We start from the raw sequence: 24461 nt of genomic DNA, 5'->3' as shown, positions 1-24461 counted from the left end.
TAGCCAAGAACCGTATGTTTATTTGCAAAAGAGACTTATTTTCTACACTGGAGGCTGACTTCTCTTGCCTTCATTCTCTGTTAACACAGGGCAAGATCTCATTTACAGATCTTACAAACACTTGCTAAGCACAGACTGCAGGTGCCTCCCAATTAAGCTGGTGATATTCCAGTCACCGCTGCGGGTGAGACTGTGACCAAAGAGGGACCACAACAGCCCGCGGCAAACTCAGTGATGAAACAGCCGAAGATTGGTGTGAATGAGAGTTATCCCCAGCTCATTGCAAGCTTCGATCACAACCTCGTCGGCAGCCGAGCCGGATGGGGCAGCGATGAACTGTACTCCGCTCTGAACAAAGACAGAGAGAAGTGGAAGGATTAGCGGATGGAAAACCAAAAATCCCCCTGAAAAGGAGCTGCAGCCCCAGTCCTTCAGCCACATCCCAGGATACTAAGCGTTGAACAAACAAAGGCTTCCATTGCCCAAAGCCATTCACAGGGGAGTTCCTCATGTGAGCAGTCAGTTCTCTCCACAGCTCAGAAAAAAAAAAAAAAATATAGTAAAATGGCTCCTCTGGAAGCGTAGGCCTTGTCTTGATATTCTTAAATGGTTCAATAAACCTTAATCCTCTATTCATCCCAAATCAACAAACTGAGCAATGGCTGGATAATTACTATCCACGTGAGACCAGTAACCACAGGAAAATCCTTCCCAGGCTGTGCTATTCTAGCCAGCAGTGCAGAGCAGAGACACTCCTCAGCAGTCTGCACAGAATTAAAACGACAAGCCCAGGCTGTGCAGACGGTTCCTTGGAGTCACCCTGACATCCTGGCCCCGCCGTGACCTTACCCGTTTAGCTCTGTCGACGTTATCCCTAAAAGGGAAGAAGGCGTCGGAGCTGAGGGAGACAGCAGTCAGCTTGGCAATCCACTGCTTCTTCTCCGCTTCCGTTAATTGCGCGGGCACCTCTTCAAACATCGCCTGCCATTTCAGCAGGTCTTCATCCTGCGAGAACAGAAGGAGCCAGCTCAGCCCCGAAGCCCGGGCTCCTGGCAGCGCCCTGCGCGGAGCACACCAGGATGAGGGATGATGGCACCCCCCTGACACCAGGCTCAGCCGGGCTTTCCGCTCCCACAGCTCTGCTGCTGGGACCTCCCTGCCAGGGATTTTAAAATCCCAAGTTCTGGTGGGAACACACTACCACCATCAGCTCTTTTTGCATTCACAGAACCACAGAATCATCTGGGTTGGAAAAGACCTTGAAGATCCTCCAGTCTGACCATTCTCAACTCCACCAGATCCCTCAGCGCTGGGTCAGCCCGACTCTTCAACCCCTCCAGGGATGGGGACTCCCCCCCTGCCCTGGGCAGCCCATTCCAACGCCCAACAACCCCTTCTGCAAAGAAATCCTTCCTAAGAGCCAGTCTGACCCTGCCCTGGCGCAGCTTGAGGCCATTCCCTCTTGTCCTGGTGCTTGTTCCTTGGTTGAAGAGACTCATCCCCCCTCTCTGCACCCTCCTTTCAGGGAGTTGTAGAGGGCCATGAGGTCTCCCCTCAGCCTCCTCTTCTCCAGACTAAACCCCCCCAGTTCCCTCAGCCGCTCCCCATCAGACCTGTGCTCCAGACCCTGCACCAGCTCCGTTGCCCTTCTCTGGACACGCTCGAGTCATTCAATGGCCTTTTTGGAGTGAGGGGCCCAAAACTGAACCCAGTCATCGAGGTGCGGCCTCACCAGTGCTGAGCACAGGGGTAAGATCCCTTCCCTGTCCCTGCTGGCCACGCTATTGCTGATACAATTTCCTTTTAACTCCTTTCCTTCCCCCTCCTCACCCCAGGGCTTGAGGGATCCTTTCTCCCCTGCCCCCCTTTAATTCTGAGATGCTCTGCTTGGCCGGCCTGCAGTATGCTGCTCTGTGTAAATGCCAGCACACACAAACAGGATCTGGTAGATGACTTAACACATGACAAACGGCAGCTTGGTTTATGATTCACCTTCTGAAACAGCAACTGCTCCAGTTCCTACCCCCTTAAACAAGCAACGGCTCACAGAGATGATTCACGAGGTCCCCAGTCCAGCTCTTGGCTTTCAATACTTAAAAAGGACATACAATTTTCTTGTCTCACTATTGTTTGTAACAGGGAGGTCAGAGGGATTCTGAGAATCCAAAACGCCACACAAGCAAATGGCACCAGGCGAGACAGGAAGGGCAAGCTGCCCGGACAGGGAAACAAGAGTTGAAGCCCTAACTGTAGCTTTAACCCTTCCTCACTGCTGGGGGAAACTCTCGGATGAAACTGTGCACCAAAGTGCAGGGCCAGGGTCCAGCACCTGAGGAATGGGTGCAGTATCGAGGGGAAAATCAGGACAACTTTGCCACTGGGCCATCAAACGACCTTGGGGAAGTCACCATCCTGGGCCCTGGCCACTTGATCCCCCAGCTCTTTGGGATCTATTACTGACACCCACGTGCAAAACTCACGCCAGGCTTAAGTACTACATAAAGACTTTGTTTCGCAGAAGCCGGACTCTCCCAGCCAGCCCTTACCTCACCAATGGTCCCAGTGACGTACTGGTCAATGGCGTTGGAGATCTCCGCTCTCTTCACACCGGCTTTGAACTTCATGGAGAGCACACGTGGGTGGTGCCGGAGCCACCAGTTGTTGGCCTTGTCACCAGCCAGGCGCGTGCAGTGGATCCGGGACTGCTGGCCGGCTCCGATACCGATGACCTGAAGCACAGAGATACAAAGCACGATCACACCTTGCTGCACAGAGATCACAGCCAGAGCTGCATTCCAGCCCAGCAATTAGGAAAGACAAAGTCCCACAAATTAGCTGCTCCTCACTGAAGCAGAGTGTAGGTAATTAGCGAGGAAAACTTTGAAAACACCTGCATCCTGTAAATTCGTTACAGGGTCAACTCTCTGCACTGCTAACTTCCATGGCTCTGCTGAGCTGACAGTCGTTCTGAGGACATCAGGTACTTCCATCCTTCTAAATAACACAGCCCCAGCCATCAGAGTCCAGCTGTTAACCTCCGGAGAGTCACACAATTATGGCTTTTGTTTAAGGCAAAATTGTTGGTTGTAGAAACAAGTGAGACTGCTAAGAGATGGTAGGCTGCCTACCTGTTCTTGAAAAGAGCACTTCAGTTAGGGGATTAAAGTCTGAGCCCAGGTCACCCAAACACCATCATCTTTCCTGGTGGGCCAGGCATACACAGTTTAAACAGATCAACCGTGATACGCAGTGGATTACAGGGCAGTTTGTCTGTCAAGGCTGATAAGAAAGTAAATCCACTGCTCAATCAGGAAGGCTGGTCAGTGGGACCATTACATCACAGGAATTGTCAAGGCCCTGGAGCTACCAACACATTTCCTACTCCGCCATCTGCCAGGGAGTCCAGGATTTTTTAAATGGCTGCTGCTAACCTTATTTAATAGCATTTCTGCTTGATATCAGACAGGCCTAGTGCTTCCAGAAGCAAAATCCAAAAAGTGATTTTTTCCTTGAGGAAGCTGCTATGAAAACGCAGTATTTGCTCGGTTTCCATTTGCTTTTATCAGACCACTTTCTTTGGCTTTCTCATCAGACACATTCAACCTCTAGTCCATTTTTTCAGGTACGCTAGATTAAAATATGTAGAGACTCTTTGGAGTCTGGTGGTCCAGTAACTCCGCAAGCCATTTGTCACAGCTGAATGCAGACAAGCTTTTGCATCCCCCCCGGGCTGGTGCAAACTTGCACTGGAGACAGCGGCAGCCCTTAAGCGCTGACACCACTGACATTGAACGTGGCTGGAGATGCCTTGGCTACTGGACACTGGCAGAACCACCCCTGCAGACACCGTCTGCCTGCTAGCACAACTGGTGAGCACAAGGGACTGAGCTGAGGTCTCTTGGGCTCCCAACTGGCTGCTGTCCCTCAGCTTTGCCTCTGCCCTGACAGTATGCCAGGCACACAAAGGCCAGACCTAGCCACCGTGGCTGTCAAATTCGAGCTGGTAACTTTTCTCCATGGCTTTCAGAGCTATGGGTCTGGCTTTGCAAAGAGAGCTCCGGCCATTTCAAACCAGAGGTTTGATGGAAAACAAGCCTCTCTCCCAGTTTCCTCCTCCTATGAGGCCACAGCTGAACTGTTCACCAGACTGTTCATTTGCATGGGGGACTGCTCCAGGGAGACTGTGTGGAGGCCAGTGGTTCTGGCCAGCGCCTCAGAGTTTCCAGCTCAGACTGAAACAGATGGTAAAGCTGTAAGTCAAAGGCTGCCCTCAAAGGAGTGAATCATTTGTCTTCTCATTCATCAAGACACAGTGACTTCACCTCTTACCAGAACCATAACAAATGCTTCTGGATACTATTCCCCCAAGGAGCAAATGAAAGACTTGGGCTGCTACCTAATATCATCCGCTCAGCTCTAGCTGAAGTCATCAGTGCTTAATAAACCCACAAGGATATTAGTATATCACAAATACTAATAAGATGCAAAGTTTCTCATGGCTTAGTTACACCTTCACCCCCACAAACACTCCTGATGTTCAACCTCTGCTCTCACGTCCACCCTGTTCAACCCTCCAACTTGCACAGGACCCAGCACCTCAAGGGAGCTCAAGGCCAGCTGTGTGTAGGTGTATCATCTCTTCCACAGTGTTTTACTCTCTCTCCGTGGACAAAGGGGAGGACTTAAAATAGTGATACACTGTGTGCGATTAACTGTCACCCAGGCCTTAAGAGTGAGCCTAGCAAGCCAGGCTAGGCTAAGGCAGAAAGTATTAGTAGAGAGTACCAGACAGACTGCTGATAGCTGGGACCAAAATACCAAGAAACATTCCCAAGTTTCTAAAAAATGTGACGTCATGTGCCAGAAGTGCAAGGCCTCTCCGCTCTTTCCTAGCCAGAATGGTGCCTCATCTTCATCACGTACTTGTGAGCTGTGGCCTTACACTCCTGCGACGGAACTGGCTAGTCTGCTGCAAGCCCTGGCCTCTAGTCGGCAAGGGCAATGCTACTGGAGAGAGTGTTTCCAGGCCAGTGCAGCCCCAAACACACACAGCTCCTTCATGGGCACATATTAGAAATCAAGCTCTACCTGTCAACACCCCATCACCCTTCTCAAAAAGAGTGTTTTCCTTTTCTCTATGAGCTACTCAAAATATTTTACATTTTTTGTGACCTAAATTTTGTCAGAAGATCCGTAACTGAACCTTAGCTTGTGTGCAACAACTCTGAAATGGCAAGAACTTTGTACTTCAGTTAAACAAAGTGATGAGTCCTGTAAACTCTTCACAGGCATCTCCAAATCTACAGAGATATTATCTGCAACACATGGAAGTTTTTATAATGGCTTAACGGGCAAGAGAATATAAAAGCTGCTTCTCTGTGCCTCCTTCTGATGAGCCCACATTGTTCTAGAAGGGAGTTTACAGTTACAGCCTGGGAAGAACATGCTGATGAGATGCACTTCACTGGAAAATGGTGATCCAGGGAAAGAGAAATCCTTTCCGTAGAAAAATGTGTTTTGATGCAACACCATTGGGGAAGATTTCTTCAGCATAGCCTGGGATTTCTAGTCTAAAGAAGAGAAATCAGAAGGTTGAGCTTCTGCTTAAAGCAAACTATAGACTTGTAGCTGAATCTCTCTTCACAATGGCCTGTCTGGATGTACCTATACTCTCCCTTTTTCACTTCATGGTTCTTCCTCTTTTCCTTCTTCCTACATCTCATCTCTCCCTTCCTCGAATGTTGGCTTTCTCAGACACAAAAACACAGCCGAAACCTCAAAATCCTCCACAAAGGAATTCTTTCCCCTCTATTTTCTGCCTGTTTTCTACACAAAAATTAATTAAGCTTCTTTCTTTCAAAGTTTAATCTCCTGGGAATCAAAAAGTACTTAAGCAGAGCCTATTAAGTGTGAGGAGTGAAAGGAGACAGTAACACAGGGTGAGTAGAAAAATCACTTTAAAAAGCTTGAGTGAAAATTGAGAACTACTTGACCAAAACAGTGGCTCGCAGGAGAGCCAAACATGCCCCATAGCTGGAACACTGTGCAAGAGCATGGAGTGGACAAGATGGATAATGCCCAAAGGATCCTCGCAAAGTGATCCAGCCTGGCCTGGATTTACTCAGATGTAACCTGAATAATGAGTGAAAACAGAAACCCTAAATACATTTGGAATTATAAAAATCAAATAAAGGACTTCACAATTGGGAAGACAAACAATGAAATAACTGACAGACATCTGCATCATTTGTGGAAAACAGCAAGGTAGATTAACAGGTTTGTTTTATCCTACTGTGCAGAGAATAAAGAAAGAGTAATTTCAAATTGCTAATTTAAAACATGATGGTATCATTAAAGAAAGTGCAAATCAACATGTTACAGACTGGCTTCACTGTGCTGAAAGTCAGACAAAACAAGTGCAAGTGTTTACTGCAATTAGTGGCAGCTGGCTTCCTGAAAATTAAGTGACACTCAAGTCCATAAATGCTTCCTCCCACTCCATGCTTTCCTAGAACTTATAAACACAAGCACCAGCTCTTGCTGGCATGGCCAATCCACTCACAAACCCAGCGAAGCCAAGCTGTCAAAAACATTCTGGATGTCTGATACACAAGAGTTTTGCTAGGCAACAGGGATGCGGTGAGGCTGCCGTAACCCCTGGAAAACTGAAAGCAGTGGAACTGCGAGCAAGCTGGACTTCCCAGGCTTGGCTAATATAACCCAAAGCAAGTCAGCTCCTGGAAAAATGTGTAGCAATCTGGAAGTTACTTTCCATCCCTGGTTCTTGATTCATGCTCGTTTTTGTTTGCACCCAAATATTCCTGTACACATCTGATGGTATGTTTCAGTTGGTGATATGACCAGTAGTTAGTTCTGCACAGCATCACCAAGAAGAACTTAAGTTAAGCACTACCTTAGTAAGACTGGTTCTCAGTGGACCTTACTTCTTTCCCACCTCTACGTTAAGAACAGTGGTCTCAACAGTCTCAGGAAGCTTCTAGAGATTTTAAAACCAGAAGGAAGCTCCTACCTGAGCTCCTCCATGATTGCCTGTAGCACCCCACACAGCATTTCTGCATTTGGACTGTAATGAATCACAGAATCATCTCGGCTGGAAAAGCCCTTGAAGCTCCTCCAGTCCAACCATGAACCTCACACTGACCGTTCCCAACTCCACCAGATCCCTCAGTGCTGGGTCAGCCCGACTCTTCAACCCCTCCAGGGATGGGGACTCCCCCCCTGCCCTGGGCAGCCCATTCCAACGCCCAACAACCCCTTCTGCAAAGAAATACTTCCTAAGAGCCAGTCTAAGATGAGTCTCTTAAGGAAGATGTTAAGCTTTGGTTTGAAGACCCTAACGCAGATTTACCACCTCCTTGAGTAAGTGACTGTAATGGCTGCTGACCTTTGTTCTTAAAGTCACTCGTGTCTTAGTGCAGTACACAGACCTCTATCTCAGCCTTCCCTGTCACGTATACAACAAACCAAGACAAGGTACATTTGTAGTCAATTAAAATATATACCTGCAAATATGCACAATATCACTGAAGCCCCGCTAGTTAAACCCCTGCCTGCCCAGACTGCTTTCCACTCCTCCCTCATGCTTTCTCCCTTCCATATGGTACACGCATTACCACACACATTTCAGAAACATCTGCAGCACCACGTTAAGTCCAGACTTGTAATCTCACTGGGGAGATTGTTGCCGTAGTAAGGGAAAAGGAGCAAAGATAGTGACACCTTTGTTCTGGGGCTAAGAGAAGTAACACTCTTGAGTACAGAGAGCCATTTAAAAGCAGGAAAAAAACCTGCAAAGCTGAATAAAAGAAAAAATGCCAGTTCTCCAGAGACATGTTTTCAAGAACCATACAGCACATGACCCCAGAAAGTACTGAAAGACAGCGCTGCAATGTTTTCAGGCTGTAACAACAATCTGACAAATGCAGATGAGTACCAATGCAGAAAAGACACAGTTCATTCACAGTCTGCACCTGTAGGGTACACTGTTTGATCCATTTCGCTGATTTATGAAGTACCAAAGCTCAAGATCAAAAACATTCTTTGTCTTTTTCCTCTGTATTTTTTTAAAATAAACCAGGCCTAATGAAAAGTTACCATGGAGAGCAGAGAACCAGCTAAACAGCATTATGAGAATGAGCTGCTGGGCAAGAATACAAATTTTAATACATTTACAACAACTTTTGGATAACTGATGTAAGCTGAACACCTAGTGATAACTTGGAAATAAGGGATTTTTTTTTTAAATTCAAAATTCATATATCAACTACCCATTTGATAATGCTCCTGTAAATCCCAACATCCATCAAAAGCTTTTTTTAAAAAAAAAAAAAAAAAAAATCAGGCACAACAGAAGATTTTTAATGCCCCGAAGGGGAAAAAAGAAAGCACATCCCATCTTTCTTACATAAAAAATGAAAATAAAACTAAAAACCATTTGGACAGTCAGAATCCAGCTGTGAAAATTACTGTCATTTCCTAAGGCTCTACACAGACTACAACATATGTACACACCCTCAAAAAGTGATATAAAAGGACAGAGTAGTTAGAAAGAAATGACTCAAGGCCAAACTTGCAGAGGCACGTAAGAGCTTTTTCCAACCCTATCATTGAAAGAGCCAGCCCTGTCATTACCATGAAAAAAATTACACCGAGGTTTTGAAGCAACCTTTTGAGAAACACAGGTTTAGCTCCTGGTCTGCACGGCACCATGTAGGGCGGTTCATCTGTACCTGTTTAATAGCTTCCTGTATGCTAAATGGTTTTAAAACTCAGGCCTGACCAAAGCACTCTCTGACCAGCTTGGCTGCAAAAGCACGCTCCACAGAGCTGCCCAATTTGGTTACCTGCCCATCCTTGGCGTAGCAAACCGAATTGGACTGGGTGTATTTGACAGCGATGCTGGCAACAATCAGGTCTCGGACAGCAGACTCAGGCAGCTGAAACAAAACACCACTGTCAACGATCCATCCTAACAACCAACTGGCTAGTGATCTGCAAACCCCCAAAGCCATCACAAGTACCCTATCATAGAGAGGGAAAACAACGTTACTAAAACCATCTTGTTTTGTTCAATTACCAGCAAATTTTTGTTTAGATTAAAAACTGTAAATGATTGGTTTGGCAGCTAATCTCATAGCTCATAGGGATAAGACTCAATTTTACCAGTTCAAGAGGACTCTATCACTGGCCCTAAGCCTGCAAAATCTTCTGTATTTGCTCACTGTCATCAGATGTGCTAATAGGCCAAAAGCTAAGCGCATGCCTAAGTACACACAGGACCACAACATTAATAATAGCTCCCAATATCTGCATTAAGTATTATTTTTAAGTCTGTTCCATTACTAATTTATTAAAATACTTTTATTACCTCAGTGTCTGAACTTGCTTCAGAGCCCGTCACTAATCACATGCTCATTAACATCTGCTTTTTAATGAGAACAAGATCAGAGACAAAGAAATAACTGGTATCTTTCTGATGATGTGAACTCTAAATGATGAGCAATGTCAGCAAGGCCAGAGTTTATACAACACACTGTACACAAAAGGGAGAAGTAAACAGTGAGTCAAAATGAGATCACAATAGAACCTTAGCACATGGCTGTCTCACCATAAAAAATTACACACGGTAGCTTCTTATAAATAAGAAATACAAACTTTTTAGTAGTTGGAGATAAAGGGCAAGGTCCAGCTTCTCTTATTTATGCAAGGAATCAAAGCAAAGGCAAACTACTCTGATTTACCCAAGTATATTTGGTCCAGAAAATTTGCTGCATCGTTTCGTTAAAAGCCAGTTAAATCTCAGCAAAATATTTTAAGAGCTCTTAAAATAGAACCGTGATGACTTCCCTGATGAAAGCACACCAGTGCATTCCACCAGTCTTTTAAGGTCATTTATCTTCTGACACTTACATTTTTATTCTTTGTAACAATGTTCTTGAACAATGACCGGTCGATGACTGCGTTGTTCCTCTTTTGCATGAGATGCAATCCATAGAGGGTTCGAATCTCATTGTCATCTGGCTCATAATGGGGATCCATCTAAAAGTCAAAGGACAGACCAATAAAACATTTTTAGAGCTCTTCAAAGCCAACATCCAATCAAAGCTTAGGTTAAAACACATTATCTAAAGAATCTAAAAGAAGTGAACTGTTTATAGAAAGCAAGGCATTGTCAAATCATCAGAAGTAATTAGAATTAATTGGAGCAGCAAGGTCCCAACAGCATGAGGTGACATTTACAGAGTGAAGAGAGATAACGCAGTATAGATGCTTATATACATATGTCCATGTTGCGAGCCTCAAAAATCTACAAAGTCTTCCAGTCTTTCACAGAAAGGGGAAAACATCCACACAAAGAGTCTTTCAGTCTTCCACAGGAAGTTAGAAATATTTTGAGCTGCTTCATACATGCCTCAAGGTACAACTCCAACCCTCTTCGACATTAAAGAAAACAGCGAATGTGATTATTTCCGGAGATGCACTCTCTTGGGGCACATCTCCAAACAAGCATGCAGCACAGTTAATTTACACCAGTGTAAGGGGTAAAGTTAAATGGAACTGTTAAACTTCATTCGGGTCTACGCATGCATGGGCTTATTTAGAATTCTGGTAGTCCCAGTTCAGGTTATTGAGGCACGAAGTAAACTGGATTAAGGCTACCAGCTCTAAATAGAAGCGTGCACACACTTTATGTGGTTTCCCTAATCCATTTAAATTTGTACAGATCAACTTTCCTTAACATCCCTCTGCAGACAGGCCCCTAAAGATACAGGCTTAACCAATACCTCATCCTTGCAAAGCTAATTGAATTCCGGAGGTAATCAGCTGCCAAGATTATCTGCAGTTTCATTCCTTCTTGCCTGAAGCTCCTGAGCCATCTTCTACAGTATCCCCTCGTAGTAACACTACAATTGCAATTTCAGCTAAGCCTTGGATTTTCTTTTTGTAATACTATAGGAAAGTTCTCTGCTCGTTGGCCTCTTCAAAGTCAGGCAGAAATAGGACCTGTTTGGCTGCTCTGACAGCATTATGTAATCCGTTAGTCATGTTCACCAGAACTGGGTAATTTTGAAGTCCCAACAATACTGTGAGAACTAGGAAGGCAACCTGACACTGACCTGACCACACTGTATTAATATTCCTTGACAGGTATCCTGGTTGCAGGATGTAAAGGTGCATCATCCCAGGCCCAACCTCTGCCTGTGCTCCTCTCTTCATCACTGACTGTACTCAAGACTGCTCCACAAACACCACATGCCCAGACACGGCTTCCCTGGTGATACACTACACACGCCTCTCACTGCCAAGACTCACAACATCGCTGAGGCACTGTATCTTAGATATAAAGAACTCAGGGAGGAAACAAATTCAGCAAAGCGAGAGGAAAGCTGGCAAAGAGTGGAAAGAGAGCACAGAAATTCCGTTTCTTTGAGGTACTCTTGCTACTCCATAGATTTAATTACTCTAAATCCACATCAATTTGAAAGCCAAGAAAGGCGTTATGAAAATACTCCCCTCTAGGACTATAGGCTAAACACGACCACAACATTGCTGGTGGAATTCCAGCTCGTACAGGGACCCAGAGGAAATACTTCCATGTGCTGCAGGGGCACCTGGCTCAGCCTCCCAGCTATTTGGACACTAATGCCTTGAAAAGCAGGTACAGGAAAGGCAGTGGAGGGTTAGAGTGGAGCAGGACTACCAACCTGGAGGACACAGTAACCACCATTCTTCTTTTTGGCAAGGATTTTGAGAGCTTCTTCCTCATAGCCGGGAGCTACCACACCATCAGATACCTGCCACACACACAGATTTCAGCTTCCACGTGAGAAAAAAAAACAACAGAGGAGCTACTACTGAAAACTCCATGTGCCATTTCCAGAAAGGCATTGCAGACACTCCCCTGGGGGTCTGTCTGCACCATACAATACCAAAGGCACTATTACAATATTGGTTTCAGTCCTGGAGACTGCAGAACACTATAAGCTCTTAGCAGGAGCTAGTAAAAAAATACCTCACTATCACTTTAAGCAGAATGGAACTAATAACTAATATCCCCCTCCAGGGGAAAACAGTTCATGCATGACATCCCTACTTCTCAGCCCTAACAGTAAACACGACTTAAAAAAATAAATCCTTATTTCAACAGTTATACTCCTGATGAGACAAAAATATTGGCAAAAGAGCTGTTAACAGTGTTGAAACAGAAGAGTTTACATTCATCAGTGCCATGAAGCGATGATATACACCTTTCATATTCTCAACCTACAATGTGGGTGGTTTGTTGTTTGGTTTGGGTTTTTTTAAAGTGATAGTATACCAAATGTTATCCTCACAAAACTGACAAATGTGCTCTTTCATTTGTTTGAAAAGAAGCCTCTAACGCACAAACCTCTCCCTTTGCATCGTGCCTTAAAAATCATAAGCAACATGTAACAGGATGAATGTGTTTGGTAAAGCATTAACTCCCAGCTGGTTAACTCCGTATTTAAACCAGTGACTCATGCAATGCAGTCAGCTATGGAGTTAATATTGAACCCAGCAAAGTTAAAAGTGCAGCCTGGAGAGTGGCTGAGCCTACACATAACACGTGTATCAACTGGCAGGTAGCAATCTACATCCACATTCCTGCCTTGGGCCATCATCATCCACATTCCTCTTGGCTGGCCATCAGCTCTCCCCTCCTCTATTGTTCCAATTAAGGCCGCTCAACCAGATACTTGTGACAGCCTAATCAGGGTTCATTTCCGGAGCCCTCCTCGGAGGCAGAGGTTTGCAATCATCTCTTGGAAAGCAGCATTTCAAGCACTGCTATTTCACAGGCTCTCGGGCACAGCCAGGTTTTAACCGCTAGGAAGAAAAACGCATCAAAAGATAGGTGTAAATTCTGCACTCCGGATATCAAATTACACAAACGGACAATAGTCTTCAGTAAAATGGGTCAAATTCAAAGAGAATGGCTGTTACAAACCAATGGCTCCATCTAGTATGATTCTCCTTCTTACACTCGAATGATTTGCTGCTGTTTAACTAACCTCTCTGGAAATAATCTTGGCAGTAGCCACATCACAGATATCAGACAGGGCAATGAAGTCACCAAAAGAAGACATCCGATCAGCACCTGTAAAATCATATTTTTAGTAACTTATCAAACTCTAGCATAATACAAAGAAAAGTCTTTGCTCCTACAATCCAGTCCATTTCCGTGGCAGCTAATAATTTAATCCCACATCAAAAAAAGAAAAAGGCCATATAAGAGCAACAAGGATGAAAAATCCTACCTCAAACACATGCACCTTTAAATATTCCCACAGTTCAGATATTCTCCCTTCTTCACTGCCTCTGTCAAAGCTCTAACTCTGTAATGACTACCTCCGTTACTGCAAGCAGCTCTGCTGGAGCCATGGTGGCAAGAGGACAAGGAGAGGCAAGGATCATACAGAAAGATTTTAGATGGGAGACAGTGGAAAAGAGGAAAGCTTTTAGATGCCTATGCTCCCTTCTGGCTTTTCCTGCAAGAAACCAGACCCAGAAATGTAGCTAAAAGCAATTTTTATTTTTTTTAAAAAATAAATATCCTCTGCATTTAATGGCATAGCTAAGGTGAACTCAGCTCCCATCACAGATGCTCTACCACTCAGCAAGGTAAATTATTCTGTCCCTGCCATTCTAAAGGTTTATTCTTCCACCAATCATGCAATGGTTTTCTGAGGGCAACGTTCAAAACTGGTCTTTAAAGTGGTGAAAAAGGAACCCAAGCCAATGTGCCCCTTATCAAGTAAATTTGCTTTGTTTTCTATAATCCGTGGAGATTTTCTAGGAATGCCATGGAAAATGAGAGAATTAGCAAAGTATCTCAGCTAAGCAGAGGAAGCTATTTTTATTTACTTGGTTTTAGCTTTTTTTTTTTTTTGGTGAGCTCTGCAGTACAAAAACATTTAAAAAAACACCCACCAAATACCAGGCAGAAACATTTCTACTCAGGTTAAGTATTCTTGAGCACCCCATCTGCAATGGAAGGCTGAGTGTGCTACCAGCACTGCTGTTTATCCAGATCCTTTAGCCAAAACCCCACAGATTTTTTTATCTATGTGTGTGTGTGTAAATATATATATACACACACACACACACGCACACATTTAAATTAAAAAGCCACAAAATACCCAGAGGTCTTCTATATACATCAAGGAACAGAATCCAAAATGGTTTTAGCCTCTTTGAAACAATATACAAGGTCTGCTCACTTGGAGAACCATTTTTAATAGGCAGGCAGTTCATTTAGTCAGTCAGATCCTTATGGAGACAAACCCTACAGAGGAGCACACTGCAAAGGGGAGAGCCTGCGAAGTGCTAAGCATGCTGCTCAGGTGCTGAGAATTAAGCTCAGCTCTTTGGACACGCTAGTTTATTCCCAGGCTTCTCACCTCTGCTTCGCGCGTAGGCGGACGCTAAGGGCGTCAGGGTCTTGTGGAAGTCGTGCACCATGCAGACTTGGGCCTCCTCTTCGCTGAGCGCTATTCCAACAGCAGCACCTAGTGGGAAACACCAGGAGGACACTCCAAACCAGAACCTCTCGCTGCTCCCTCTGCCCCCGGGACCCCCCTAAACTGCCAGGGTAGGGGCACACATACACCACTGGCAGGGCCTGCCAAAAGCTATAGTCCATTCAAATTGAAGAGTGTGGCAACAAGGAGCCACCCACCTGCAGGACTGACATGTTTGAAGGAGGCTGCAGCAGGAATGCCTAATGCCTGCTTGAGTTCCTTCACCAGCTGCCAGGCGTTGAGAGCATCGCACAGGTTGATGAACCCTGGAGAGCCATTCACCACTGCAAACACAGCACACAAAAAGACACATTAAAGGGGGCAGACCCCTCATCCCAGAGTTTGGAGAGCAAGCAGAAAAAGATTTCTCCCACCAAGAATTGAAATCAATACAAATTGTTCTTAACCAGTTGCTGAGCAGCCGGCCAAGCGCCCTGAAATGCTTCAGTGACTTGTGAGGAATGCACAGGCTTGAGACTCAGGAGATGCAAATACAATTCTCTTCCCTACCAGAAGCTGCTGATATGACCTTGGAGCAAGACAACACTGTCCCTACAAGACTCCCCTCTTGTCAAAGCAGAACAAAACCAGAACGTTCCACCTTACATTCTTTAAAATCTTCAGCCAGCAGCCATTGGGAACAAGAGCCATCTCTTTCTGAATGAACCTACCAGAGCTGGATTTTGACCAAGGTGTGTGGGCAGAGCTGACAGGGAAAAACACAAAAAGCACATCCCCTGCTTCCTAGCACATAAATTTCTTTACAAATCTAGTAAATAAATTTCATATAGTCACCATGGCTCTCTTCAACAAAGTACTCTGGCACTAGCCAAACTTTCAGCACATGTTGTCTCTAACTGATGTAAACAGAACCACTCGCAGGCATGAAATTTAGGGCAAGCTTTTAACAAAATGCTTCGCCTGGTCATTTCATCAGAAATCCGTGCCAAGAGTAAAGGCCATTCACAAGTTTGCTCTCAAAACCTTTTGCCCTGGCCCTGCAAGAAGAACTGCTTGTACTGACATGGCAGAACTGTGAGCATTTCAGGAGACAGAAGGAAAAGATCATTTTAGCAATAGTCCATGGCCAGTACAAGTGAACATGGTGTTGTTCTGTTGCCATACTGGGAAGCAGACTTGCAAGCAAATCAACTTCCAGTGCAGGCATGGAAAAGCTTCCTATGAGATCCCAGAACTGAAACAAGGAAATTCTGCAACACAAAGCTTCATTGTCTGTTCAACAGGACAATGCCTGCACACAAGGCAGAGCTGGTTTCCACCAACATTAAAAGTAATCTCAAGAGCAAGAGTAGCCAGACTTTCTTTCTCTCCAAAACTGGGGTCTCCCTCACTGCTACAATGCTGTGATGAGTGGCACACCCTGCAAAATGGCAGAGAGACACCAGACCTGTCCCAGTATCCCTTCCCTCTGCCACCACTAGTAGAAGCCACATTCTAGAAAACTAAGGTAATAAACCTCTGCTCAAACCAACACAAAAAAAAAAAGAACAAAACCCATTCAAACATTGAGAAGACCAGCTTGGTTTCTAGACAGAGTATATGGTGACACAAAAAGCCTGTGGAGATACTAAATAAGGAAAATGGAAAGGAGCAAAGCATCTTAAAAGGATAACAAGGTTTTCCTTTGCAAAATCTGGATCTGATATGAAGCAGAAGATGCACCACATAAATCTGCTCAAAGTGTCTTCAGTGTGGACACACAATCCCACACCAACAGAGAACATGGAGCTACAGTAAGTCTTGTGGGGGTCAGCAGACAAGCTTTTCTGTCTCACCCAGCTCAACTGCAAAGCTAGTGCCACTCAGTAATAAAGTAGTTGTTAAGGCACTGCTGGCCACCCCTTGGACTAAGGTACAAGATGGCATTTCAGTTTTAAGGACAACCAGCAGACATGCCCAACCACCTCCTTTCCTTGCTACCTCAGAGCTCCCTTTTGGCCAGCACGGCCCAGGCCTCACCTGTCAGGGGAAGTTTGGATCTCATCGTGTAGAGCTGCGCAGGACTCTGGTGAGGATTCATGCCATACCTCAGGGGCAGCTGGGACACCCCCTTGCTGTACTCCTTCCTAAAGTAGTCAGAGATGGCTGCATCGTACTGAGCAGTGTGGGTGAAAGCCTGGGGACAGAACAAACTGTCAGCTTACAAACACCAATTTACAGAGGATTTGCTGTTTAAAGAAGTGAAGGAATGAGAGGCAAACGAGTCTGGCCTAGCCCTTCACTGCAAGCAAACAGGACCAACCTTCAGTGCAAGGTGACGCCTGGTTTCCATGGAAGTGTCCTTGTCCCTTGATGTCCCCATCTCTTTAGCTACTGCAGAGTAGTCTGCAGGGTCACACACAACTGTCACGCGAGCGTGGTTCTTGGCAGCTGCCCGCAGCAAGGCAACTCCTCCTGCAAGAGAAGGGCGGAGGCATGAAGCACTTCTGTTCTGGACACAGCATCATCAAGAGCCACATCTGAGGCCAAGAAGGGACATGCACCAAGTGATCATTTGTGCCAGATGAATGTGCCCCCCCCCTCTCCAGCAAGGACAAGGGACTGTAAGAGTGCTCTTCAAAATGCACAAGGCTGGTGAGGCATCTATAGGAAGATTTACTTCTATGCTGCCAAGCAACAGAGGTTCCCAAATCTCTCTGCAAATATTAATGAGTCCTGCCCAGGTCCTCTGTGTAAGATAAAATGCCACTCTTCCCCCTTAAATCTGACTCCGCACAGCTATTACACCACTTTAAATCATACAAGATACTAGGCTGTTTCAAAGGAAAAGTAGAGGCTGGCACTGCTACATGCAGAGTGAGTAGTACTCCATAAAACATTTAATAGAGAGCTCTGCTGGGCATCATTTGGACTAAACTACTCCAAGAAAATTCAATCCCAATCCAACCTCAAGGCACAAAACTGTGCCTGTACTGTTCACAAGCTGCCAAGCCGAGATGCTGCAGTGAAGGAACGGCAAGCCTTTTGGGGTTAATAACTAGCAGGAAGAGCAAAACTGCTGATGATACAGGCGTCCATGCTTCCAAACTCAGGTCCTAACTACTCTCCCACGTATGCAGACCAGCCCCTTTCCTTGTAACGGCTTCCTGCAGTGAAGTTTTCAGCAATCCCCACAGCACTTTCAGTGGTTCAGCTTTTTCTCTCCAAAGCTCATGGTTTTTATTTTTATTACCCTGCCAGAGGCTGCAAAAGAGGTTTAATCTGCTCTCTGTGTTTCAGTAGAAAGCATGCTCTACGTGGCCTTTTGTAGCACAGCCTTCTACAGTACATCAGGCTCCTTCTTTTGGGCAGTGCATGACTTGCCCACCTACGCTGCGTGGCTTGCCAGCCTGTTACAACCATCACTTGCCGTTTCAATTGCGGGACTGCTTAAAAGCAATGAGGTTTACCCAATTATGCTTTCAGTCTGCTCCCTGCAACTCCTGAGCCCTTTAGCTGACTTCATGGGTGTGCAAGGCCACCAAACAAGAAGAAAATAACTGAGGCCACTTAGACCAGAACCACCAGGTCTGACTGGAGAATAGATCTGCTCTCCCTTTAACTTACCAATATCAATCTTTTCCACTGCCTCTTGTACAGTTACATCCGGAGAAGATACGGTCTTCACAAAGGGGTAGAGGTTACACACTACAACTCTGAGAATTGAGGGGAAAAGCAGGATTATTCAGTAAGAAATAAAAATGCCCAACTGGGCTTGGCAAGACAAGATACCACCAGTGTTTTTACGGTCTCAACTCTCAGACCAACATAAAATCCTGTAGCCAAGGCTTCCTTCTCCAAAAGACTTAAGAGACAGTGGTGTCCAGCTGAAGGCCAAGCAATGGTACAATGCATTTAACTGAACCTTGTGCATTAAATAGTGTCACAGCAGGTAGAACCACAATTTACGGAAGTCAGTTTAAAGGAAGAGTTTCTTTAAAAACGTGGGCCTGTATTTAAATGTTTAGTGATTTTGGCGCACAACTTGAGTAATTTCAAAGGGAATACTTGGCCTATTTTCAGTACTGCTTCTCAGCAGAAAATAGACATCCACCAACTTTCATAAGAGTAAGCACCCAGGGCAAGGTTCGTTGCAAACAAAGTACAATCAATCTAATTTTCCACAACTTTTCCAAGAACAGAAAGTGACCTACGTATCACCTTCTGGACTTTTAAAATATCAACAGCATATGAAACCTGAACGCACAGCCTGGATCCCATAAAGCCTCTGTAGCACATGAAAGCAGAGGGGAGAATTGACTTTCCCCTCTCAAGGTAAAACTGGACCTTGCTGGAATTAGTTTTTTGATCTGATCTGGAAGAAGCCACAGTCCGTATTCCAGAAAGCATGAAGTAATAACTTACCCTGTCCCATCCTACCAGTGCCACATGAACTGTAGTGAAAGGAGGTATCTGTTTTGACCTCCACAAACAATGTTTTTAAACCAAGAGAACTGATTTACTCTCTTGATCTAAATATATGAAGGTATCGAACTTTAATGCATGCTCAGTATTGGCAGCGAACTGCTGTGATGCATACACTTGTGTCCAACTTTTCACATTCCTTTGTCTCCTCACTGTGTAATGAACTCAAGCGGAAGGGATGATCAGCTTCCAGTATGGTTTTCAGAACGCCCTATGTCTCTATAGTTCCTACAATGTCTTTTATTGTCTATCTGTAATGCCCCCCCCCCCACTCCATTCATGCTCCTGACCTGTTGCAAACTATCAGGAATCTGTGGACTTTGACACTGCTCATTCTTTTATTTGTGGACATCAAGATAACCAATATTAAAAGTTTTCCTACCTTGGCCTGGGTTTGTAAATTTTATGCAACTATGCCACAACACTCCTGCTGAGGATCAGCTCCTTCTGCTTTATGTCAGACAACCCAAATCCAAATTATTACTCTGGATGCAAGTGCACTGTAAGTCACTGATGTAAAGCCATGTTACTCCCCCTGCAATTCAGCGGGGCCTGCTTTAATATGCAGCATACTATGAAGAGCCACCACTGCTGAGCCATCTATGAGGATTCCTGCGGTTTTAAATTTCAGGTTTTCTAATTCAGCCTGGAAATCCATCCATCCTAGGCACATCAGTTTTTAAAAGTACTTTTAAAAGCTAACATGAATTCTGGCCCAATAACCACAGTCAATTTATGCCTCCCATCCTGGCTATACCTACAATTTACTATGTTCAATTCAGCCATTCATTTCTAAGCCAGCAGCTACCCACTGACATAGAATTGGTTACTCACAATCACTAGTTAGATGCTAAAACCAATTAGTTAAACATAGTCCCAAACTGCCCTGTGTGAGTGTACTGAGTAAATACATTCTAACAAAAACAGAAAAAAATCCTTGGCACATTAGTACACAAACTGTGTTACTAATTTCTGGCTGCAGCTCACTTGCTCTCATGATGGCTCTCAAAAGCAAGCTTTCTGTTATCTGTGTGTTTTCTGCCTGTACAAATGATGTGTGTTCCTGAGCTGCTTTTCGCATCTACTCTTTATTTATGTGTTGAAACTCAGTAAACATTATGCAAATATCAAAGGGTATATTTACTAAGCAAGTATTTCAAAATCAGGAACTGTCATCTGATCAGACACCCAGAGCCAAATTGAGGGGGAGATTCAAAGCACTGAATTCACATCTGCAAGAAGTGTAACGTAGCCCAACAGTGACTAAACATAAAGTGTCAAAATTCCCAGATAATCAGAAGAAATTAAAACCTTTGTTCCCTGTGGAAACCACAATGTAACCTTCTTGGTTTAGTTTTCTCTTAGTACAAGTGATGAAGATGCATCTGTAGAAAATCGTATTTTTAAAAATATTGTATCTCCCAACCAGGAGAAGGAAGGAGGTTGCAGATCATCTGGTGTGCAGATGTTACAGTCCCTACTGCTCCCATTCACTGGTGCTGACTGGTCTCCAATGGTCATTTTTGATTACTGAGAAATTGCATCAGGTCCCCCAGCATTTACCTTACAAGGCTGAAATCCTGTTTGTTCATATCAGCATTATCTTCTGGAATATTGCGAGCCAAGATTCCTAGTTACAAAAAACAGTAAACCTTTATTAAAAAAGAATTAAATCACCAACACTTTTTTAATTCAACATCTTCTGTCAGACTGTGCTTTTCCTCAGAGACTACCATAAACTTTCTGACTCTAGTTCAGACAACAGTCCTCAGCCCCTACTCCTCTACCTTTACTCCATTTTAGTGACTCTTTGGCTGTTCAAATTCCATACTAACAGGTTTTCTTCACCAGTGCTAAATCCTAGAGCATTCCAAGTGCTGAACAGCAACCTCAAAAATGTACTTTATAAGCATTCTGTTGCTACCCTTAAAACACCAAAACTGTCATTAAGGAGATCATGGAGACACAAAGGGCACCTGCCGCTCATCAGCCACCAACACACAAAGCCTATGAAACAACAGAAGCCAGCGAGGCTGTGCCTCTAGGTGAGCAGGACTGGATGCCCTGAGTCTAGGAACTCAGAGAAACACGCAGGTGACTGACTGACACAGAGTAAGCAACAGCACCATCCTGGGTTCAAGGTTATCAGAGGAGACTGATAACCTTGTCTCCATGTCCCCATGTCTCCAGCCCTCAAGCAAGATGGGAAACAGGTTCCATTTGAGGGATCTGAAGCACACTAACAGAAGATGAAAAAGCAGATGGATTAATGTGCAGATTGACCAATTATCAGACACCTTCCTTGCTGGAGAGGAGCCAGGGAAGATCAGATGTGCAGAAATCACACATTAAAGACTACACTGTCATGTTCCTTATGCTGCACACCAGATTCACCCACAGGTTAAATTCAGTGGAGCTCTCTGCCTGAATAGGTCTGAAATTGGCTCTGCAAAGAATGCGTGAAGGCATGTACAGAGAAGCCCTGTTACTCGTAGCCCTGGGGAGGAAAAACTCTGCTAACTGCATAGATGCCAGCATAGCAACAGAGGAAGTTATTCAGCCACTGAGCACGTCTCCACCCCGTGCTTTTCACCCCTCCTGCTGCCGCTACAGCAAATCTGTTCTCATTACTCAGGTCTTCCCCACAACCCTTAAAAAAGGCACCTGACAATCCCTTCTTCCCACCCTCACTGCTCATGGATTTATCTTTTAGACTGAAAATGTATTAGCAGAAACATACCAGCATGGACAGCAGGATGAAGGGTTTTCACACGTCCACCTAACATCTCAGGGAACCCTGTCAGGTCCGAAACGTCTCTGCTCAATGAGAAAACACAGCACAATAATAGATGTGCCATACTGACTTCATCTATAGGTTGAACGTTTATTATTCCTGTTAGGGCAGTAATTTAGATCTAATGACAATGTTGGTTTTACTGGAAGAAGACTTAAACCCTAAAAGTTTTAAAGGCAGTAAGGGGATAGAAATTAAACTTAGTTTTATTTTGGTCAGTTTGTAAAAAAAAAATCACCACCTTTCCATCAATGACAGGAGGAGTTCAGAGAGAAAACACATGCATGATGCTTCTAAACTTCAGTTTCTTGTATCTCAGTAAGAACACAATGTATGGAAGGCATATTACTAAATTTCCAGGGAAAACCTATGCTGAGTGATAGACTATGATGCATCCTTCTTACAGAAAGCTTGGAAGTAGTTCTGAGATGAGGCATTCTACATTAAGGTAGATCTGACTGTTTTCATTACGGTTGGCATCTGTCAGCTAGTTAGCTAAATGCTGCTTGCTACAGAAGAATTAGTAGAAATAGACAAAATGTTGGTTTAATGCTCTCTCACTCTTCACAAGATGTTGATCTTTATCACACTCAATAGCTACATCTGACAGAAGAGCAAAAGGACACTGTTTTCTAGTTAAGTGACCCAAACCAAAAAAATTGTATCAATTTCACTACAACCCCCTCACCATTCCAGAGGGGCAACAACAGCTTTTCCAATGAATGGAAACAAAGTTTACAGGTCACACTCCACTAAGCAGTATGGTTATTTCTCAAATACACCAAAGTAACAGATATAAACTAATCCCAAGTCAACATAATTTACCATCCTCAAAAGCAGCAATACCCCTCAGTACTCTTCTTCCCAGCTTAGCCAAAACATGAAAGTTTCACCACTCCCTGTGACTGTTTATGATGGTAAAGGAAAAACAAATCAAGGGAAGGGGAAATGTGACCACCCTTTGCTTCAGGCTTCACTGATAGCACAGCCAAGCAAAGAAGTTGGGGAGACATGACCAAGTGCTGAAGAACAGCAAGGACAGGAGCTCTGGAGGCAGTGTACAGCCATGGCAACGTGCCCTAGGGGCCTACCACTGCATTCACTGGAAGCGAAAAATTAATCACAGCCACCTGTCCTGCCAAATAACTGACAGATTTTTCATCACTGCACTGGAAACAATTTTTATTTGGCCAGAGCTAGTTTTTTAATGACGGGAGGGAAGAAACTAAAACAAATTTCCTCAGAATCATGGGCCGAAACAGCTGGTGACTGTACATGCCCCTTCTCAAACAGTGAACGCACCATATAAAGGGTGTGAAAAAGCTGATCATCATGCTGGGAAAGTTATTTGTGACAAATGATCTCCAGTGAGCATCAACGTATTCCTGACACCTGTCAGTCCTGTCCCAGGACAGCTGTCAAGAGCAGCACCAGGGTCAGATTGTGAGTTTCAAGACAACCAACTGCTTCACAGGACAATAGCTGGCTCAGGGCAGGTGAGGCATCATCTCCAACACAACGCTCCCGACACCTCTCTGTGTGCTGACAGGCACAATTAACACTCTTTGGCCTCAGCCAACCAACTTCTGGCCAAGAAAGTTCTGAAGTTTGCTTTGGGGCAGGGTTTTTTTGGAAGGGAAGACTTGCTTTCAGACCAGTTTTCAATCATTTTTGCTCACAAATGGAGAAAACAATTTAAGGAACCTCAGGACCCAAACGAGCAGTTTTGGTGGAGATGTACAGGAAAGTGTCTGTACCTGACAGGCAAGCCAGCATCTCTCAGGGATTTGGCTGTTCCTCCAGAGGCAATTAAACCCAGGCCAAGAGCATTCAGACTTTTTGCAAATTCCACCAGGCTGGTCTTGTCAGAGACGCTGAGTAAAGCTAACGGGGGAAAAGCGCAAAGATTTTGGTTTTAAAAGTAGAACAGAGAAAGAAAACAACAAGATTAAGAGACGGAAGTCTTTATAAATGCTATAATTTACGAATCTTCTCAGATGCGAGGTGCCCGGGTAGGGGAGGGAGGAGCTGACGGCCGGTGCCTCACGCTCCCCCACCTCCCCGGCGGAGAAGCCCCCTCCGCGCCCCTGCCTCGGGGCTCCAAACGCGGGGCATCCCCTCACCGCCGTCCCCCCTCCTCCTCCCCCGCCCCAGGAGCTCACACCCGGGGGCGCAGCCCGGGTACAACCGGCCCGGCGGGAAGGACGCGCCCCCGCCCCGCGCCCGCCACATCCCCTCAGGGCACGGAACTACCGGGTGGAAGCGGCGGCCCCGCTCGGAGAGCGGCCCCCGGCCGCCCCTCGCCTTCCGGGGCCGCCACGGTTCGATGAACCGGCAGCCGCCAAACACGCCTCGGCCCGGCGGCCATTTCGGGGCCCGGCGGGAGGGCAGCACCCCCCACCCCTACCTCGCACCCCCACACCCGCCCCGGCGGCTCCGACGACCGCGACCGGTGGTCGCTGGCACCGCCACAGCGGGCGGGCGGTCACAGCCCGCCCCGGGCTGCCGGGGCCTCGGCGGCCCCGCGTTACCGAGCTGCTGCCGGGCGGCCATGGCGCCGTCGGTGGGTGCGCGGTGGCGGCGGGGAGGAGGCCGGAGGGCGGGGAGGAAAGGAGCGAGCGGCGGCGGCCCGGCGGGATTTGGGCGCCCGCTGCACGGGGGGGCGGGAGCCTGAGGGG

At 45.5% G+C, this 24461-nt stretch overlaps 1 protein-coding gene across 1 annotated transcript; it reads right to left on the bottom strand.

Annotated features, from left to right (window-relative positions):
- ATIC (5-aminoimidazole-4-carboxamide ribonucleotide formyltransferase/IMP cyclohydrolase) lies at positions 1-24428 on the bottom strand. The gene is made up of 16 exons (XM_074829750.1): positions 24315-24428; positions 23541-23667; positions 21730-21806; positions 20553-20619; positions 18132-18220; positions 16828-16979; positions 16545-16701; positions 14723-14848; positions 14445-14552; positions 13056-13141; positions 11727-11816; positions 9931-10059; positions 8865-8957; positions 2547-2729; positions 850-1005; positions 1-348 (listed from the first exon to the last, which is right to left on the bottom strand). The coding sequence occupies exons 1-16, from the start codon at positions 24334-24336 to the stop codon at positions 229-231; spliced, it is 1782 nt and encodes a 593-aa protein (XP_074685851.1). The 5' UTR covers positions 24337-24428; the 3' UTR covers positions 1-228.
- Positions 24429-24461: the final 33 nt, after the last annotated feature.

This window comes from Strix aluco, chromosome 6, assembly GCF_031877795.1.
Source record: "Strix aluco isolate bStrAlu1 chromosome 6, bStrAlu1.hap1, whole genome shotgun sequence".
In the NCBI taxonomy this organism is placed as follows: domain Eukaryota; kingdom Metazoa; phylum Chordata; class Aves; order Strigiformes; family Strigidae; genus Strix; species Strix aluco.
Note: the sequence above shows the minus strand (reverse complement) of the source record. Positions and strands in the feature narration are given on the sequence as shown.